This window comes from Lithobates pipiens, unplaced genomic scaffold, assembly GCF_037356315.1.
Source record: "Lithobates pipiens isolate NorthernLeopardFrog02 unplaced genomic scaffold, aLitPip1_a1.2 Scaffold_13, whole genome shotgun sequence".
NCBI lineage: Eukaryota > Metazoa > Chordata > Amphibia > Anura > Ranidae > Lithobates > Lithobates pipiens.
In genome coordinates, this window is record NW_027507718.1 from 287,545,041 (window position 1) to 287,566,862 (window position 21,822).

General features: G+C 41.3%; 1 protein-coding gene across 2 annotated transcripts in view; it reads left to right on the plus strand.

Moving 5' to 3' along the window:
- Positions 1 to 21,822, plus strand: part of ELOVL6 (ELOVL fatty acid elongase 6) — a 138,162-nt gene that overhangs the window by 62,243 nt on the left and 54,097 nt on the right. The window contains exon 2 of one of the 2 annotated variants that reach the window (XM_077476713.1): positions 1,993 to 2,065. The exons of the other annotated variant lie outside the window; for it this stretch is intronic. Coding sequence (XP_077332839.1) covers positions 1,993 to 2,065 — 73 coding nt within the window. The remainder of the gene's footprint in view (positions 1 to 1,992; positions 2,066 to 21,822) is intronic. 2 annotated transcript variants of the gene reach the window in all.

Here is a 21,822-nt window from a genome sequence, read left to right on the forward strand (position 1 = left end):
GGAGGTGAGGAGGGCACACACCAGGGAGGTCAGGAGGGCATACACCGGGGGGGGGGGGTTGGGAGAGCACACACGGGGGGGCAGAAGGACACACACCAGGGGAGGGTCAGGAGGCACACACTGGAGGTCGGGAGGGCACACACTGGGGGAGTCAGGAGGGAACACACTGGGGGGTCGGCATGGGGACACATTAGGGGGTCAGAAAAGCATACACTGGGGGAATCGGCAGGGCACACACAAGGGGGCAATCACAATGCTTTAATGAGCCCAATTTCTCACTGTGCTACATGAAAAGGAGATGCAATCCCATTTGTCAGCTAACAGCACCTCTATGTTAAGCTGCAGTAACTCAGCAGACTTAGCATAGAGGTGCTTGTAACTAATCCACAATGTACTGCTAGTTGAGCTTACCTCAAGAAAGTTCACATTCACTTGGTTCCCTCTGCTCAGCTGTTCACATCTCCCTCTTCAAGGCAGGCATGATTTTGGGGGTCAGGCACATCCCCATCCCTCCCACTCAAGCAGCAGAAGCCAGGAGGCTCCTGCCTACTCAAGCATTAGCCTGCAGGAGAGATGCTTGAAAACTGCTGGGGGAGGTACAGGGGGCAGGGAGTCTTGTCCCAATGTGTCTGGGCAATAAGCTCACTAATGCTAAGAATGGCTGTGAATTGTCCCGACCGTAGCTCTGATTTCCCAAGGTGCCCTTGGCCTTGGAGTGGGTAATATCTTCGGGGGGGGTGCAATTTCCCCTTTGCCCCCCCCCCCCCCCCGGATCCGCCCCTGGGAAAGGGGATGAAAGGGAGAAACTGGGGAAACCATTCAAGAAACAGCAACTGCGGGGAGCACAAAAAGGCAGACCCAGAGCTAGGAATGAAATGGATAAGCGTGGGACATACATGACAGGGTGGAACAGGAAGCAGACAGCGTGTGGCAAATTGTGTAAAAAGTGTTAAGAAATGTATAGTGCTTATTGGATTGGCTGATGAGATGGGGGTGGGGGGGGGGGGGTGGGGAGGAGTGCAGGGGGATATGTCAAACAAATACAAAGAGATTTTCAAGCTTAAACTTACCAACCAGCCAATGACCAACCAAATTGACCTGTCTAACAGTATGCCTTGGTATGGTGCCCTCAGTTTAGTGTGTGTCTGAGTTCAGCTGGGATTGTCCCTGAGGTGGAGTCTCGTATCTGGGGGCATAATTTAGTTAGTGGGTGCCACAGACCCAATGTTTCAGTAATATGGTACCCCTAAAGGACTTACAGCTCAAGTTGATCTGTAATGTTATGTTTTTGTTATTTATTCTTACATTGTTTATAATAAAATACCTTACGCCCATTGAATCCCACTTTGGGTAAAGTGTTTTATTTGGTGTAGTGGGAGCTAGAGTTTGGAGAGGTAGGCCAGGTTTCATTGGTAAGTTGGTGACCTCTGATCTACCCTTGTCCCCCTAAATCCTTCCTTTTTCTCATTTAAGCAACCCCATCCTAGCAGATTTGTGAACAGAGATCTGTCTGAGGAATATTCCCTATTCTATGAGAAGAGTGGAGTGCTGATACGGTTTATATTGGCCAACCTGTAGCTCCCTGAGGCATAGAAGGAAAAACCCTGGGATATTTATGTTAAAGCATATTTAGGCTGCAAATAGTCTGTGTCGATGAGCCCTTAGGTATAAGTACAGATTATACAATTTTATGAACATTTCAGTGACTATGCTAGAGACTTTCACATGATTAGATTTAATTTTGCAGGCCATGAAGAAAGTTGCAATTTCTGTTATTGCATGTAGTTATGCTTTAAAAAAGCATATTTATACAGTTTTCATTCTACTTTAAAAACTACTAAGAATATTATATTTTGGGCACTTTATTTAAGATGCCTCTTCTGCAAGAAAAAAGAAAACTTGTGCTGCGTTTTTTTAGAATCTGAAATGTAAGTGTATTACATTTACCAGTGCATTTATTTACGTTTTTTTTTTCTTCCTTACGGTTTTCAGTGGGAATTCAAGTGAATGTACAGCCACAAGAATTGTGCGTCTCATTACTGTGCAGAGATTTTCATCCCAACCAGTAGGTGACCCAGAGACTCACGCTGACATTATTAGAGCATGATGTACTGTTCATAGGATGGAAGAAGTCAGCATTTTTTTTTTTTTTCAGTTTCCAGATTAGAAAGCCTAATTTTTGTTACTTTCTGATAAAGCATTCTTTACCATTCAGCTGCAGCTTGCTGCCTCATTACTAAAACCAATCAAAGAAATGGTGTGGGAAAGGAGCACCTAACTTGTACAACAAATCTTATAATTATTAAAAATCTTTTAGACTCTCAAGGAAAAGTGCGGTTACCCAGAACAACTAATTAGCAGTAGTTGTATTAATTGTCTTTACTGCTTTTCACCTATTAACATTAATTCATGTGGATTTTTATTTCAGTATGTGCATCATCATCACTGCACTTTGAAATGCCTTATCAGGAAAAAAAGGGTGCATCAATTAAATCGAAGCCTGTATATAAAGTGCACTTGCATTTGCATCCCAGCTTCCACTCGTGGTACCTAGACAAGGGGGACCTCACATTCTTTCTGGGGAGATCCTGGAAAATTTCAGGATCTCAAATATTACACAAAGATGATCCAGTGCGGTAGCATCCTCGGCCTTCCAGGTTTATTGTGTGCATGCTTCCAAGTCACTGTGGGAAGAGCAAATAGAGTAAAAACAGCAATGTGGTGCAAATCACATGCCATGTCTGCCATCCTCAAATGTGTGAATCCAGTCTTAAAACCCCCCCATTTTGTTTCTTATCTTTCTCCGAGAGCAGAGAAATCTACTAGGCTCCTAAGATCTTCAGTCTGCAAAAGCTAAAATGTGGAATTTGGAAGGCTTCTGGCGCCACTTCCTTGAAAAGCATGGTGCTCTCATGGAACAATAATCCTGTACTGATTGGGATGGAGAGGCACTGATCTTGAAAACCTTTCTTACATTGCGTAGGCATTTAGTGTGGTCACCCTGCAATAGAAAGGCCCTGTGACTAGCAAGAAGACCTGGTATTTTTTTTTTTTTTTTGAAAAACATCTTTTTTTTTTATATATAGTTTTGTATAGAAAATTGATTTTTATTTCTGCATTTGAGCAATTCACTCACTTTAGTTCTGGTGGCAATTCTCTCCAGTACGGATGGGGATGGGTAATCCCAACATTTTTGTCACAGTAGGTCTTCCAATCGGGAACCTTTCCTTCAGATGAAGGAAACTGTCCCCAAAAAGACACAGACAGTAAGACAGGGGGGTCCTAAAACGTATGTCAAGTAAAAACCCTTTTTTCTCTAAATTAGTGTGGGAAAGGATTAGGACTTCTATTGGGTTTTTACTACTATCCAGGGCTCCATTAGAGAAATGTATCCTCACTTCTGTCAAGCTGACCACATTTTACTAGCCAGGAAATGAAAGTAACTTTCCAACAGCAACACAAATAAAAATGCTTTTTAGATTTAAAAAGTCTACACACCCCTGTTAAAATGTCAGGTTTCTGTGATGGAAAAAAATGAGACAAAGATAAATCATTTCAGACCTTTAATGTGACCTATAAACTGTACAACTCAGTTGAACAACAAACGGAAATATTTTAGGTGGAGGAAAGTAAAAATAAAAAAATTTAAATAATATGGTTGCATAAGTGTGCACACCCTTAAACTGATACTATGTTGTAGCACCTTTTGATTTTATAATAGCACTCAGTCTTTTTGGGTATGAATCTATCAGCATGGCACATCTTGTCTTGGCAGTCTTCTTTGCAAAAACACTCTGAATCTGTCAGATTGCGAAGGCATCTCATGTGCATAGCCCTCTTCAGATCACCCCACAGATTTTCAATGATTTTCAATGGGATTCAGGTCTGGGCTCTGGCTGGGCATTTCCAAATCTTTAATCTTCTGGTCAAGCCATTCCTTTGTTGATTTGGATGTATGCTTTGGGTCGTTGTCATGCTGAAAGATGAAGTTCCTCTTCATTTTCAACTTTCTAGCAGAAGCCTGAAGGTTCTGTGCCACGGCCCTTTGATTCCTCCCTGTATTGAATTGTATTGTAATTGTACTGTCTGCCCTAAAGTTGTAAAGTGCTGCGTAAACTGTTGGCGCTATATAAATCCTGATAATATTAATAATAATATTGACTGGTATTTGGAACTGTTCATAATTCTCTCCTACATTGAATAAGGTCCCTGTTCCAGCTCAAGAAAAACAGCCACAAAGCATGATGCTCCCTCCGCCATGCTTCACTGTGGTTATGGTTTTCTTTTGGGGATGTGTTGTTTTTGCACCACACATGTTTTGGAATTATGGCCAAAAAGTTCAACTTTTAGTTTCAACAGACCATAACACATTTCCCCACGTGCTTTGGGAGACTTCAGTTGTGTTTTATGCAAAATTTAGCCGGGTTTGGATGTTTTTCTTTGTAAGCCACTTTACCCCATTGCCCAGATATATGAAGAATATGGGAGAATGCTGTCATATGTACCACATGGACAAAAAACAAAATCAAAGGGCAGGGCCTGGTAGCCAACATCTGTGAATTATTCCTCATATTCATCTTAAGCACAGATTCATCCATTAGGATGGGGTACCTCCATAATTATGTATATCAACATGTAGTATACTAGGAGAAACCAAGAATATGACTCCAATGAAAGATAGCAATGGAAGGACCAAACACGGTATGCAAAAAATGAAAAAAAAAATTGAGAAGCTGTAGAAATTAGAAATTGTAGAGCATGGGTGGAGGATAGAAAGCATAGGGGGGGCTGGAGAGCACTGTGGGGAGAGACAGAGGGCAACAGAGAGCACGGGGGAGGTGGAGAGCACTGGGGGTGCAGGAGAGCACTGGGGGAAAGACTGAGTGCATGGGGGCTGTTGGAGAGCACAGGGGGAGGTGAAGAGCATAGGGTGGGCTGGAGAGCACTGGGGGAGAAACGGAGGGCACGGGACAGTTGAGAGCACGGGGGAGGTGGAGAGCACTGGGGGAGAGGCGGAGGACATAGGGGGCAGCGGAGAGCACAGGGAGGAGGTGGCAAGCAGGGGAGGGGGGCTGGAGAGCACTGCGGGAGAGGTGGAGGGCACAGGGGGGGCAGTGGAGAGCATGGAGGAAGTGAAGAACACAAGGGGAGGCAGAGAGAGCTGGAGGGGCTGGAGAGCACTGCGGGGAGGCAGAGAGCACTGGGGGGGGGGCTGGAGAGCACTAGGGGGTTGGAGAGCATGGATGAGGTGGAGACCACTGCGGGGGCTAGAGGGTACAGGGAGGAGAGGGGCTGGAGAATATTGGGGGGGCATCAGGATAAGAGGAGCGGTGAGGGTGGCAGCATACAGAAGAATATCTCTCTCCATCTTCCTCCCGCAGTCTCTGAAAGCCTGTGAGAGGGAAATGAGCAAAAGAAGCCATTCAGAGACTGCAGGAGGAAGATAGAGAGACTGATTCTTCTATATTCAGCCACCCCCACTGTGCCTCCTATCCAGGTTACAGGGGGCCGTACTCATGTTCTCTCTTATCCGGCTCCGTGGTGTCTGCAGCAGGTGTCTTCTCTAGCTCCTCCCCCTTTGTGGTCATGCCCCCTGGCACAGATGGCTGAACTACACTGGTGTCCATGGAGAGACTGAAGGTGTCTCCTCTAGCTCCTCCCCCTTCACGTTCCTGCCCCCCTGGTGCCAATGGCTGAGCTGAACTGGCAGCCAGGCGGCCGCAGAGTTATTGGGTGAGCAGCACGGCTCAAAGAGCAGCCCAGCTACCTTGGGCCCCACAAGGACATGCAGCCCGCCAGCCCCGGCCCACCTGGCAAGTGCCTGGTTTGCCCTATGGCCAATCCGGGCCTGACCAGTGCACATTAAGCCCAGTCAGATGCTGGCCCGTTCACTCAAAAGGCTCTGTGAGGCAGCCTGGGGCAAGCACATCCAGTCAAACAAATCTGTGAGGGTAGCTAGTATTAGACCTCCAATATATTGGACCGCAACACATCAATGCGTTTGACACACATGATCATATTTTTCCACTATATGATCAATGCGTTTGACACACATGATCATATTTTTCCACTATATGGTTAAACTTGTTCCCATGATTGGGTAATTTCTACAGCTTCTCAAAGTTTTTCTTTTCTTAATTTTTTTGCATACCGTGGTTGGTCCTCCCATTGCTATTTTTTATTGGAGTCATCTTCTGGGTTTCTCTTAGTATATTACACATGTACCACACGGCCAGTACTTGCCAGATATTCCTGCAGCTCCTTTAATGTTGCTATAGACCTCCTGGCAGCCTCCCTGACCAGTTTTCATCTCGTCTTTTCATCAATTTTGGAGGGACGTCCAGTTCTTGGTAATGTTACTGTTGTGCCATATTTTTTTCACACTTATGCAACAACATTATTTTATTTTTTTTATTTTTACTTCCCCCTCAATTGAGTTATAGAGTTTATAGGTCACATTTTTTTCATCACAGAAACCTGACATTTTAACAGGGGTGTGTAGACTTTTTATATCCACTGTATGTTTCTATCTGTCTCACTGTTGCAGTTTTTGCCTCCCTTCCTGCAAAACTTGGTTAGCGGGACAGGAAATGAGGCCATATCACTCCGAGTCCCAGGTAACCGTACAAACGCTACAGAAATTCTCATCTACTCAATGCAGAACTTGGAAAAAAAAAAGACTTGATATACCCTTTTAATAATTCCCTCTTGTATATCCAAAGCTAAAAATAATTCGTTTACATGCACTTTAACTATGCTCTTAAAAGTACCTTTGGTCACACCCATAATATGCTAAAATGCATTTTGCACATAATAATTTTACACTTCCATTTGGAGCCCATGTCTTTAGTAACTTTATACAGATTGCATATAGTGCAATGTGCAATGGTTGTACTTGCTTCCTGAAGTATGTCCTAAATAAATATTACTAACTGTGACACCAATCAAATTGTACAGACAGGTGGAAACACAGTTGACCAGTAGCTTGTCCTTGTGTACCACTGCTGAACTGGTCAGAAATGGTACTGTACAGTCCAGTTCATCTAGTTTTTCCTGACTGATACAAATTCCATACTGCAAGAAACCATCTTTCTGCAGGCCCTTGCATATGTTGCTCCATCAAGACAAGCAAGGGGACACACTGGCAAGGTTTTCTTTCCCACAGCTCACAGGGTACTCTAGATTTTCCTTGGTGACAAGTAATAAGGCTTTCAGCAAACACTCATCTACTCTCTGAGCTTTGATACAGGTATCTCTCAATTTATTTATCCTATATCTCTTTTTCTGTCATGGGTTTCATGATGATTTTAGATGACATTTTGCCTCTTACCAAAAAATGTATTATAATAGCAACATATAATATTTTCCAGAATGCATCTTTTTCCTGACATTTATTTAAATGTTTTCATTCTTAAATGTCCTTTTGAAAACTCAGAAACATAACTTTGTAAGTTCTGGTTTTATTCCACTCTTGGCTAAGTAATTAGTCCCCATGGACAACGCAAGAATTCTAGACCAGGTATGATGAATAGGTGTTCCTGTAATAGGCTGCTGTGCTAGGAAGGTGAGCAACTATAAGAATAGACTTGCTGTTAGGCGATGTTGGTGCTTTTGCAATTTTAAAACTGCAGTGCAGATGAAAAAATGGAAATGTGAATTGATAACTCACACCAGGCTGCCGATTCTCTCTCTTTTTTTCTTTTTTTTTCTTTTGACTTCTTTTTCTATTTCAATTGTTATAGTAGTCATTGTCCCATGGCTTCTATCCCAAACTGTCTAAAACCGCGTACCCTGGGAAAGGTGAAAAAGATTGTTTACATACTTTTCTTACAAAAAAAGGGGAAAATAAAAGCCTCATGGGCGCATGTGGCTATACAAACTTTGTGAAAATTGTGTGCATGTTTCTGCACTGGGAGACATAGTAATAAATGGCTGTAAGCTAGCTGTATGTAAGTATACAGTATTTTGGCATGTACATGCTATATGTTAGAAATGTAAAGGGCCTTCAAAAATGTGATGGGTTGTTTGGAATTTATGTGTGTAATTATGTCCCTAGAAAACCTAATGGTGCTCCAAGGGTGTTGGGCCTCTCTGTGGCTAGGCTGTGAAAAAGTCTCACATGTGGTATCACCATACTCAGGAGGAGTAGCATAATGTGTTTAGGGGTATAATTCTTGCTATGTCCATGCTGTGTTTTAGAAATATCTTTAAAAAAATATCTATATGTTTTCATTTTCTTTCCACATGTTTCTAAAACTTGTGGAGAAAAAAATGACATGTTCAAAAGACTCATAATGCCTCATAGAATATATGTTGGGGTAATTGCTTTCCAAAATAGGGCCATTTTGTGGGCCTTTTCATTATTCTGGTGCTCCAGGGCCTTCAAAAGTGTGATAGGTTTTTCACAAAAGAGGGGTATAAGGTTCTTTTTAGTGGGGTGAAAGTGGGTCATAGAAGAGAGAAAGATATATAGTCTTGTTTGATTATCTAAGAAGGGTGGTCTCTGTGTAAAGAGTTTGAGTAGTGGGTCCAACATGCCCAGGTTTTCCTGAAATTGGAAGGGTTGTCTCTCATTATATGTATCAACTCTTCCATTTCAGCTGTTTGATAAACATAGTGTATCCAATCTGAAACTGTTGGTGGAGTAGAAGAGTTCAATTGTAATGAAATGCATCCTTTAGCTGCGTTTACAAGATGTAAAACCAGGGATTTGATGTAAAAGGAGTGTGGAAGGGATGAGAGGTGTAAAATTGTGCAGATGTAAAATCTAGTGTATAAGTGGTAATCCTTGTTATAGTATCATGTATATCCTTCCAAAAGGGTTGTATTTTTCGACATGTCCACCAAATATGTAATGGGGTACCCGTTCATTTCCACATCTCCAGCAAAAAGGTGATGGTGATGTGGGGGAAAATTCGCTTAACTGGATGGGTGTAAGATACCAACTGGCCAGGAGTTTATATTCTGATTCTTGGATTGTGGTATTCACTGAGCCTTTGTGTATGTTGTGTAGTATATGATCCCAGTCCTCTTCTGTAAGATTAATGTTAAGATTTTGTTCCCATTGTAGACATGGATCATTATTTTTCGGCTCTTGGTTGGAAAATAGTAGTGCATACATGAAGGCTATTATATGTTATTGTGGGGAAGGTTTAGTACAGAAGGTTTTGATTGGCGTGTGTTTTCTATGCCAGTCTGGAGAGATGCTTGGGTATTTGAAAAAGTGTCTTAACTTGACATATGTCCAGAAACGGAAGGTAGAGTCAAGCATTTTTGTTTGGAGTGTTTCATATGGGATCAGGGAGCCACATTGAAAACATTTTTCAGCTCTAATCTGTTCATGTGGCCACCCTTGCCATTTAAATTGGGAGGAAAGGAAAATGGGAGGAAAGGTGTGAATTCGGTGTCCTTTTTAAAAGGAGCGAGCGGGCCAGGGTAGGTTTTTGCATGTAAATTCCAGTCCGCAATTCTTGTGAGGTGGCAGGCTATATCGTATTTGTATATGTCTGGTAAACCAATTCCTCCTTTAAGTTTAGGTAATGAAAGAATATCGTATCTGAGTCTGGGGCGTTTCTGGCCCCAAACAAAATGTGTACAAGCTCTCCTGTATGATGCAAAAAAAGTTTTTGGGGAGTCCAATTGGGACTGACTGTAAGATATATAGGAGATGGGAGCAATACATTCATTTTTATGGCCAAACCAGGAAAATTTACCTTTGTGCCAATTCTCAGGGTCTTGATGTATATTTTTTTTAGTAATGGTAAATAGTTAAGGTTATACAAATCATCAAGGCGACTGGGTAATTGTATTCCTAGTTAAGTAATCGATTTGTGTCCATGAGAAGGGAAATTTTACTCTACAAACTGCCACTTCAGATGGTGATTGTGTTATGTTAAGTGCATGTGACTTAGAACATTTTATTTATAGGTTAGATAGGGATTTGTATTGTTCTAATTCTTTTGGTAAAGTGGGTATGGTAGTTTGGGGGTTAGTTAAGAAGAGTAGTATATCATCCGCAAATGCTGCCATCTTATGTGTATGGTCTGTAACTTCAATCCCTGAGATGTTATCATTCCTTCTAATGCAATTTAGTAGAGGTTCAAGGGAGAGTACATAGAGTAAGGGGGGGGGGGGGGGGGGTAAAGGGAATCCTTGTCTGGTTCCATTTGAAATAGGAAAGGCATTTGTTTGGTGGCCTATTAACTCAGACTTTGGCGGATTGTGATGAGTACAGTGCAAGTATAAAGTTAAGCATTCTCTGCCCTAATCCTATTTTTTCCAGGACTGCTTTCATATAGTCACAGGCTACTCTATAAAATGCATTCTCCACGTCCAAAGAGAAAAAGAATCCCTTGGCAGATATGTGCTTCTAGTCTACCTTGTAGGCCATTGGGTTTGGATGCTAGGGAGTTAAAAGTTCTTAAATATGGGACAGAGAGGGTGTCTAAAAAATGTTCTATAATAGACTGCAAATAAGCCATCTGGTCCTGGGCTTTTTCCCATTTTTAATTGCTTCTGTTGCTACTGTTAAGTTCTTCTATGGAAATCGGGCGATCAACTATGTTTGAGTCTAGTGAGGGCAGTGTGTTTGGGCTGTGTTTTGATAGGAAGTTTGTTATTGCTGTCTAACGGGCAGTTCGTTCTTTTGGTGAGCTGACTTCAAGGTGAAGGTTATAAATAAAGGTTTGTATAGTATCTAAGCAATATCTTTATTAGAATATGAGAAAATATGAGAGTCTTGGGCTTTTATGTGGTGAATCGTGGATTTAGCTCATTTGGCTTGAAGAGCTCTTGCTAGTAGATTTCCACTTTTGTTTCCTTGTCCATAGAACAATTTTTTTGTAAGTGTTTATTTGCGTTTTAATATTTCTTTCCAGTTTTTCCAAGTTTTTTTCCTAGCTTGTGTGAGTCCCTGAAGTGTCTGTTCAGCCTGTGATTGTTTATGTGCTGCTTCTAATGACTGGATTTGTGTTATGATATTGTCTATTTGTGCTTGATATTCTTTTTACCTGTGTGCAGCTGCTGCAACGAGTTCTCTTCTTATTACACATTTGTGGCCTTCCCAAACTGGACTGGAGATAAGGCAGGGTCGGTATTTTCTTTTAAAGTATGTTGTTTGTAGGCATGAGGTAAAATTTTTGATCAGATTTTCATCTGTGAGTAGTAAAGTATCCAGGCGCCAAATTTTGGAGTATTTTTCTGGAGTTGGTATAGTCAGGGTCATGGTAATTGGATTGTGGTCTGAGAGAATTGCTGGCTGTATAGTGGAATTGGTCAGTCTATGTAGGTCTGTTTGTGAAAGAAAGAAATAGTCAAGTCTAGAATATTTGTTATGTGTGGCAGAGAAGTGGGTATAGTCACATGTGTTTGGATTTAAAGGGGTGGGTCAATGGAAAAAAAAAGTATAAAAGTCAGCAGCTACAAACACTGTAGCTGCTGACTTTTAATAAGCACTTACCTTTCCAGAGTGCCCGTGATGTCAGCTGCCTGAAGCCGACCTGTTCCTCGGCTCTTAGGTCCCAGCGCCACCATTTAAACTTGCGGCTTCACTGCCCATTCCCTACTGCGCAAGTCACTCAGTGCTTTGTGAATGGGGCTCGCTGTGTTGTGGGACAACGTTCCCACAACACACCGCGCCCTGTTCCCCAGAAGACAACGTGAGGAGGAGAAGACAGAAGATCACCGCGGAATAGGAAGAGACAGATTAGGATGATCTGCCTAGCAACAGCCATTTCTGGTAAGTGAAAAAAATTGTTTTATTTTTTATTTTTTTGCAGTCTTTTTATGCATTTTTTTTTAGGGTGGACCTCCCCTTTAAGGTACGCCACGTATCGTGGATCTGGATTTCTTGTATGGAGAGGTTGATTTTTTTTTTCACGGCTCGATAATGAATGTTAGTCTTACCATTGGATGTATCTAATGTGGGCTGAAGAGGGATATTCAAGTCCCCTCCCATAATCAACATCCCCATTTTGAAGGCGGAGAGTTGTGATGATATAAAATTTAAGAATGAGGTTTGTTTTGTATTTGGACAGTATATGTTTGCTATTGCGATAGGTTTATTATATTGATTACCTTTTTTTAAAAGGTAATCAATATAATAAACCTATCTCCCTTCAATATCCACAAGAATGTCAGTTATGTTTATGGGTAAATGTTTTGCAATGAGTATTGGTACTCCTTTAGTTTTTGTTTGGCAACTGGTTGCATGGTAGACCATAGGAAAGGAATGACTGGTCAATTTAGGTGTTAGATCCATCCATTTTCGGATGAAATACGGACGTACATGCATACCTATGGGATAGTGGGTGTCAAGGCATGAACATCCGCTGACACCCGATATAGTCCGTTTCCGCTATAGTCCGATTCTGCGGATGGAGGAAAATCCTATTTTTCTATCCATCTGCAGAGCAGATTGGATGAACACGGAAAGACGGTCCGTGTTCATCCGATCCCCCATAGAGGAGGAGAGCGGAGATCTGATGGATGGAGCGATCCCCGCTAAGCAAGCGGATGTTCACGGGGTGGATCATTACGGATCCATCCTGTGTGAAAGGGGCCTAAGACCTTGGGCATTGACCGATACCAGCGTCAGAATTTTGGACTCTTGTTTTCTTTGTGACATATTGATCAATTATGTTGTTAGGGTATTAGGGGGAAGCTGTGGAATAGGTAGAAAAGGATAGCATAAATTATATTTAGGAGTTTAGTTGTATGAGTAAAGGTGTGGTTAGGGGTGGGATTCACCCTAGAGAGGGGGAAACTTTTATTGTAGTTCTTTGTAGATTGGGTGGTCTGGTGTGTACAGGGGGGGGGGGGGGTGGGGAGGAGGTAGGGTATATCCAGGAGGCAAGGAAGAACCTGCTAACTTGCCTAAAATGGGCATTAGGGTAGGGTTCTTTACCTGGGGGTGTCAGCAGAAAGGAGAAAGTTTACAATGTATCATTTATGTCTTTATAGGAGGCTATCTGCTGTGGGGTGGTATAACCTAGTTTGGACTCGCAATGAGAGCCTAGGCCTGGTAGAGGCTGTAAGAAAAGTGGTATTTATATAGAGACTTTTTGAATTGTGTATTTGTGAACGTCTCTGGTGATCTGTGTCAACTGTAATGGAAGGTCTGTGTTTCCATTCTATCTTCTCTGTGGTGTTCTCCAATGGAAGAGGGTAGATGGAATTCTGCACATCAATCAGGAATTAGGACCATAGGGATGCCTAGGTGATAACAGAATTGCGGAAGGTCTTCTGGTCCTTTTAGTAGGGCTGTTCTGCCAGCTGTGGATGCTGAGAGGCAGAAAGGAAATTTCTATTTGTAGTGAATCCCTCTTTTCTGCAGAACGTCAGAGAACTTTGCGATGTTGCAGAGTTAAGTTTGTGAGATGTTGGTATATTTTGATATCGGCTTATTCATGGGTTATGTGTACTCTGTTGTGTACTTTTCTTAGTATCTCTTCCTTAATGTGGAAACTGGTTAAGCAGCAAATTTTATCTCGTTGCGGATCTATGTCTCTCCCTTTCCAACGTAATGCCCGGTGTATTCTTTCCATCTCAATACATTATGTGGTTGGTCTGTCCAGGAGATTGTTAAAGATGGCTGTTACTCTTTGCTGTATTTGATCATATTCGATCGATTAGATGGTTGTCAAGGTATTCCATGTGTATCTGCATATCCCTTAATTGTAGGGTGTATGTATCTTGAGAGGTTCAGAGCTGATCTATTCATGCTGTGCTGCAGACACTTCAACTTCTAGTACTCTGTCTGCTAAATCTTATATATCATGGCAGAGATCTGCTATGGCTGCTGAAAAAGCTGCTGTGAGGGTTTCTTTTATGTCAGTAGCTACTACTTTCAGGTCATTTAGGCTGAGAGAGGATTGTGATTGCTGTGTGGGCGCTGGTGAAGAAGCAGTCTTTTACCGAGCCTTGGGTCTGCTGTGGTGGCTGGTGATGTGTACTGAGTTCCGTTGCTGTAGTTTGTGGAGTGAGCGGGTAGGCCGTAGTCACGGAGGTATTCTGCTGCTCCAGATTTTGTCAGCTCTGCTGTGCGCCCGAGTGCTGCGGGGAGCTGAAGCGGGATGAGGATCCGCTTTGGTTGGTTTCTCCATGTTGTTGTGGTGTGGGACTTCTTCAGGTCTCTAAAAGGCAGTTATCTGATCCTCTGTCGGCCAGGACTAAGCCTCCATCTTAGTCCACAGTTGCAGATATGTAATTTATGCTCCTAGAATGCCTGAAGGTTACATAGTTAGTCAGGTTGAAAAAAAAGACACAAGTCTATCTAGCTCAACCAATAAAGAGAAAAAAAAATTAAAAATCATACAATCCCTTACACACAATCCTAAACCCACAGAGGAAGGCAAAAAACAAACAGCAAAGCATGATCCAATTAGCTACAGCAAGGGGGAAAATGTCTTCCTGATCCCCCAAGAGGCAATTGGATTTTCCCTGGATCAACTTTACCTATAAATGTTAGTACCCAGTTATATTATGTACATTTAGGAAATAATCCAGGCCTTTTTAAAGCAATCTACTAAGCCTGCCAGAACCAGCTCTTGAGGGATTCTATATTCCACATTTTTATAGCTCTTACTGTGAAGAAACCTTTCTGTATTTTGGAGATGAAATCTCTTTTCCTTTACAGGTAAAGAGTTCCCCCTTGTTCTCCGTGATGACCTTAATAATGATGAATAACGTAAAATCAAATTCACTATATGGACCCCTTTTGTATTTGTACATGTTGACCCTTAGTCTCCTCTTCTCAAAAGAGAATAAATTCAATTCCTCTAATCTATACTCATAACTGAGCTCCTCCATGCCTCTTATCAGTTTGGTTGCCCTTCTCTGCACTTTCTCCAGTTCCCTGATTTTCTTTTGGAGAACTGGTGCTAAAAACTGAACTGCATATTCCAGATAAGGGCTTAATGATTTGTACAGGGGCAAAATTATATCCTTCTCTCTGGAGACAATACTTCCCTTAATACAAGAAGGGACTTTGCTTGCTTTGGAAACTGCAGCTTGGCATTGCATATTAATATTAATATTATGTTCTACCAAAACCCCTAGATCCTTCTCCACCATTGGTTCCCCCAGTTGTAATCCCCCAAGTATGTATGATGCATGCATATTCTTAGCTCTCATGTGCATAACTTTACATTTATCAATATTAAACCTCATTTGTCACATAGTCGCACAATTAAACAGTGCATTGAGGTTGGCTTGTAAATAAGAGACATCCTGTAAGGATGTTATTCCACTGCATAGCTTGGGGTCACCTGCAAAGCCTGAAATGGTACTTTTAATCCCAGACCCTATATTTATAAAGATATTAAAAAGTAAGGGTCCCAAAACTGAATCTTAGGGTACACCACTGATAACCTTAGACCATTCAGAGTAAGAATCATTAACCACTAATCTCTGAATTCTGTCTTTTAGCCAGTTTTCTATCCATTTACAAACTGATATTTCCAAGCCTGTAGACTTTACCTTACAAATTAGCCATGTGTGGGGAACTGGGTCAAATGCTTTTGCAAAATCCAAGTATACTACGTTCGCCGGCCACCCCTCTGTCCAAGGTTTTACTTCCTCATAAGAAAAAAAAAATCAGGTTTTGTTTGACAACTTCAGTCTTTCATGAATCCATGCTGTCTGTTGCTTAAAATATTTTTTTTCCAGCAAGAACTGATGTATGTGGTCTTTTAATTCTCTTTTAAACTCTCCACTATCTTCCCCACAATAAAAGTTAAACTAACAGGTCTATAGTTGCATGGTAAAGACTTTGATTTTCCTTTTTGAATCTAGGCACTAAACTGGACCTACACCAATACAGTGGTACTATTCCAGTCATTAAAGAATCCCTAAAAATTAGAAACAATGGCTTTGAAATGACGGAGCTCAATTCTTTTAGGATCCATGGGTGGATGCCAGATGGTGCAGGTGCTTTATCCACCTTTATTCTGCCTAAATATTTCTGGACCATATCACTTTTGAGCCATTGTGGATCATTTGGGGCTGTGTCAATACCACCCCCATTATGGACATGAGCTCCCCCATGCTCCTTTGTATACACAGAGCTGAAGAAAGTATTTAATAAACTTGCCTTCTCTTTGTCCCCAGTCCCCTGTAAAAGGACCTACATGCTCAGACCTAACCTTTTTACTATTAATATAAAGTATTTTTATGGGTTTGTCCTATCTTGGATGTTCGGCCTCTGTATGTGGCCAAGCTTTAAAAAAGTCTCACACGTGTGGTATCGCCATACTCAGGATGAGTAGAAAAATGTGTTTTTGGGTATAATTGCAAGTATGCTTATGCCGTGTGTGAGAAATAACTTGTGACAATTTTGTGTAAAAAATACATTTCTTCATTTTCACAATTGTGGGGAAAAAATTACAACTTCAAAAAACTCACCATATCTCATACTAAGTACCTTGGCCTGTCTACTTTCCAAAAAGGGGTCATTTTGGGAGTATTTGTACTGTCATTTCAGGGCCTCAAGAAATTAGATCGGCCATCAGTACATCAGGTGTGATCAATCTTCAATGATTGGTACCATAACTTTCACACAGACTAAGTAATATACACTAATCTGGGTAATTTTTACCAAAGATGTGTAGCAGTATACATTTTGGCCCAAATTTATGAACAAAAATGACTTATTTGCAAAGTTTTATAATAGAAACTAAAAAAAAGCGTTTGTTTCTTTTTCAAAATGTTCACTCCTTTTTTATGTTTATATTGCAAAAAAACAAAACAAAAAAAACAGTGGTGATTAAATGCCACCAATAAAAAAGCTCTATTTTGTGTGAAAAAATTATAAATATTTTGTTTGGGCACAATGTAGGATGCCTGAGTAATTGTCATTCAAAATTTGAGAGCACCAAAAGCTGAAAATTGGTCTGGGCAGGAAGGGAGTAAAAGTGCCCTGTATTAAAGTGATTACATATCCTGAAGCATAGGTATACGATCTTCTGCCTTGAATCTCTACTGTGTCATTCTGTGTCAGTGATTCCGAAAATCTTTGAGCCAGGAGATCAGCATAATAGTCAGGAAACTATCATTTTCAGAAGTCAGCACTGGCAGTTCGCATATTTTTCGTATGGTAGGTTTCCTTTAACAGAGTGAAGTTTTGTGCGATTTAATCCCTTACAAATGCAGCTATTAGATGAGCAGGACCATGCTGCATGGTGCACTGCTTGCTTTACAGCAGAATGCATGCATAATCACCCTCAATGTGGATTCCAAGATCTTCGTCAACATCTTGACAGTTACACTGACAAGGCTAATTTGATGTGCATGACCGTGGAAGTGAGAGATTCTTTCCAGTGAAAGACCATACATTTTTATAATAAAATACATTTTCAAACGTGAACACAGTTTCTCCACAAATAATTTTTTATTTTTTTTCCCTGCAGAAAAGAAAATTATTATTTATGTTGTCTGAATCAGTTGGTGGTCATCAGTATTACACGGAAGACATTAGGTTATGTCTGTCAACCAGCGATACAGATGGTAAAAATATGCAATAGTCTTTATGCTGGGACATAACCACTTCCTTTGTAATTACCATGATCTAGCTTTTCTAATAAAATTAACAGAATAGCAGACAGCAAGATCTCATTTCAGTCAAGCTGTGATGTGCTGAACGGGAAGTGACCAGTCCACCATGTCGCTAAATAGGAAAACCAGGCATAGATGGAAGTGTCATTGAGTCTGAAAGTAGACCCCTATATCAGACCTATGCAGTCAGTAACACCTAATCAACATTGGCACTCTCACCCTGAGACTGATTTGGTGAGTTGAAGGTGCTAAAGGGATCATGTAGGTACACCTGTCTTTTGGGTTATCCTCGAACACTCAGTATAGCTCAGAAGGGAATTTGTGGTTAGGCTTTGCTTAACCAGACAATTTCTGGTCTCCGCTTCTTTTGTGACATTCTGAATCCCCATTTATTTTTTATTTTTTTAAGTAGATGATGACAATGGCTGTTTGTAAGTACCTTGCAGTGATGAATTTGTTGCCAAATCTGGATAAAAAATTTATTGGGCAACTGTTGTCCTCTGTCTTTGGGTACAATAAGTCAGTTTAGACTGCTCAGTATTGCAGGTAAAATCTTTAAAGTGGAAGTAAACTCCCCTATCGTTTTCAGCCAAGGAAGCTGCCATCGTTGCCTCTGTTTAATCTTGAACTGCTATGGTGTTGCACATGTGATTCGTTATGACACCAGCCATTGGATGGTTTGATAGTTTGGCTGAGAACACAGCCAATGTGCAGTTAGCATTCCCGGTATGCCTTTTTTTTTTTTAACTGTTTAAATCGATGGGTTTACTTCCACTTACATTTTTTTGGCCCCAAAGAGTGAGAGGCTCCACCCACCTGCCGCATGTGATGGATGAAGGACTCCTGTTTTTTGATTCCTTATTTATTTGATGTTCTAGATTATCTAATGATGTGGGTAGGTCATTATTGGAACCTTTTTGATGTTTATAAAGTATTAGTTTAGGGCGGGTTTAGTGTTTTAGTTGTGGTGAAGGTACCTAAGGTGAGCAAAATACATGCATTATTAAGAAAGTGAAAAAGGCCCCTGACAGTCATTTGTGACACACCCTATATATATATATATATATATATATATATGCCACCCGAATTTTCATCTTCATGTTTGCATTTCTAGAATGTCAAGATGGACCATTTTTCTGCTGAGCCCTGAATTTGGCATTTTTTTAAATTACACCTTTGGCAATATATTAGCTTTTTGCAAGAGAGCTGTTTTGCAGAAAACACACAGCAGGTGCCATGACTTTATTTAAAATTGCTTAGGCAATAGTGTTTATAAGCAAGTCTGCAGATATTAATTTTAATTATTTCAGGAGTTTGAACCAGGCACCATCTCTTAAAGTGGTATTTAACACCCCAAAATGTTTTCTATTGCAGCTTACCAACACTGACAGGAGTGCTTACAATTGTCAGCTTTTTAATGATTTATCTAAAAGGTTTTTCCTAAAAAGAAAAAGGAAAAAAAAAATCAGGTAACACCAGTCTTCATCACTTTGTATGTTCATCTTCAATTCACTCCAGTTTACATCCACTTTTGTCCACAAAAATGAAAAAGTGTGCAGACCTTTTCTGTGTGTTTTTTTGTTTTTGTTTTTCTGTTTCCACAAACTTGGATGCAAGCAGATGGATGTATGTCAATATACATCTGTCTACCTTTAGACATAAATTGTGGTTCAGCCTGGATCCAGGCTAAACACCCCATTCAAATGATACTGTTTTTGCCCAAAGAAACTAAAGCCTTGCGTTTGTCTTTTCAGCCTAAGATAATAAACTTTGGTATTTTAGCTTTCTTCCACTTTATTAACCTATGGTGACTTATCTGGATCTTTATTTCTCAATGGCATACACCCTCATTTTCAGAATAAACAACTGAGTATCTTTTCAAGTCTAGTATTCCTCCATTGCAGTACCTTGTCTACAGAAGGCTGGCAAAGTGTACAGCACCGGTGTTCAATAGCAAGCATCCGGGTCCACAAGCTAAAGACAGGTAGTCAATAAAAAAATCCTTCCTGATTCCACAAAGGCAGTCAAATCAAATTCCTGGATTAAAACAGTGCTTTACTATTCTGTCTTTTAATACATTATTATTATTTTTTTTATCAATTATACGTTTTATTATCAAGTCAAGATCAAGAAACAGCAATACAGAATTCACACAGTCTGTTACATGCAACAGAAAAACATATGCCTGTGCCCTTAATACAACAAATAGTCAGTTGCCCACACAGATGAATTAGCATGAAATACAAGGCATTGATCGTGCAGCCAAATAAACTCGGACATATTTATGCCAAACCTCAACATTATTACCACAACAGTTTATCCAGAACTAATTCTACTGGGGATAGCACAGGGGTACCCAGCCACAGGTTCCCATACGTTATTAAACTTGAGAGGGTGCCCGCTGTGTTGGTAATTGTACTTTTTCAACCGCAAGGTATTTCCCATCTGCAAGATCCATTCTTTAAGTGTAGGGGGTTCAACAGCCTTCCAGTGCCTGAGTATAAGTAAATGAGCCTGAAAGAAGGCCCTTGCTATGGCCTGTCTAGAATGGTCCTCAGTTAAAAGCTTATCTAGAATACCTAATATACATTGTATTGGGTCAGCGCGAACAGTAACTTGTATTACCGTATTAATGGTGGATAATACCCCAGACCAGTATAGATGGAGTTTTGGGCATCTCCACAGCAGATGGTTTAAATCACCATGATCTCTATAACATCTGGTGCACATAGAGTCATACGTCACCCCCATTCTACGCAACCGAGCAGGTGTAAAATGCATCTGCATGACTATCTAGAGATGGGACAAATGTTGTGTTACATTAACAACACATTCTTGCACTGCCTTCATAACTTCCTCCCACTGTTCTTCCTCAAACATCCCCACATCTCTTTCCCATTTACTCAAAACTCCAGAAAGGAAACCCACGTAAGAATATAGAGTATAACTTCAACTAGCAATTGGAAATAAACCATTTGAGAGACCTCGGCCATATAATAAAATATAGGGGTCAGGGATTGTAACCCCAGTTCACCCTCAGATTGTGCCCTAATGGCATGCTGCAGCTGCAAATAGTAAAAGCACATAGAGTGCGCTAAATTACATGTTTTTTTTAATTCAGGGAAAGAAGATAACTTTCCATTGCAAAAGATATGTTTCAGACAAGTAATCCCATATTTCTTCCACCTGGGTCCACTTTCCTGTGAAAGCAGTTCAGTGTAATATTTGTTATCCCAAATAGGACTGTAATTAGTGAAACCAGTGACGTTTTGCAAATGCCTGGTTCCATATCTTTTGCATAAGGACAAACGTGGGGAATTGCTTATTTGATTTGGCGTATTGGCGTATTGATTTGCCAATGCCCCCAGCCCCATAGCCACATCACTAGTCCCAGTCACATGACCTATTAAGGCTGTAGTAGAGACCTCACTCCCCTCTGCCTCTACCCGATCCAAGGGCAGGACTTGAGCAATGTGTTGTAACTGAGCTGCCGGATAATATAACCAGGGGTTGGGCAAGGCCAATCCCCCCCCCCCCCACATCTTTGGGTTTCTGAAGCTGTTCCAGTTTAACTTGCGGGGGTCTGGTTAACAACAAAAAAGACCCAAATATTGAGTTAATAATGTGAAATAATTTTAAGGGGATCACCACTGGAGTATTGTGTACAACGTAAAGAAGCTGGGTCATAAACGCCATCTTAAAAAGGTTATCTTTCCCGACTACCGACAACACCTGGACCACACCTTGGCTTTATCTCTGATTCGCCCTAGTAGAGGGATAAATTGAGGGAAACATAATCCAACAGTCTAGGAGTGACATATATGCCTAAGTATTTAACCACTAGAGATCCGCGCTATAGCCAAATACAGCGCGGATCTCCTTTGCCGGGACTACGTCTATTGACGTCGTCCCATGCACGAGCGGCCTGCGCGGCCCTTGAGGGGCGCGCACGGCGCACTCTGTGATCAGCGAGTCTATGAGACTCGCCTGATCACGGATCGAAGCAAGGGGTCGATCCTGACCCCTTACCACGTGATCAGCTGTCAGCCAATGACAGCTGATCATGTAATACAACGGAGCCGGTAATCAGTTATTTTTCCTCCTCGCGCTGACAGCGCGAGGAGAAAAAAAGAGCCGATCACCGGCGGCCATGACCGGGACATCAGTCCCGATCACGGCCAGCTTACAAGTGTCCACCTGCCCCCTGCCAGTGCCACCTCAGTAATTAAAAAGTGCCCCCCATCAGTGCCACCCATCAGTGCCCACAGTGCT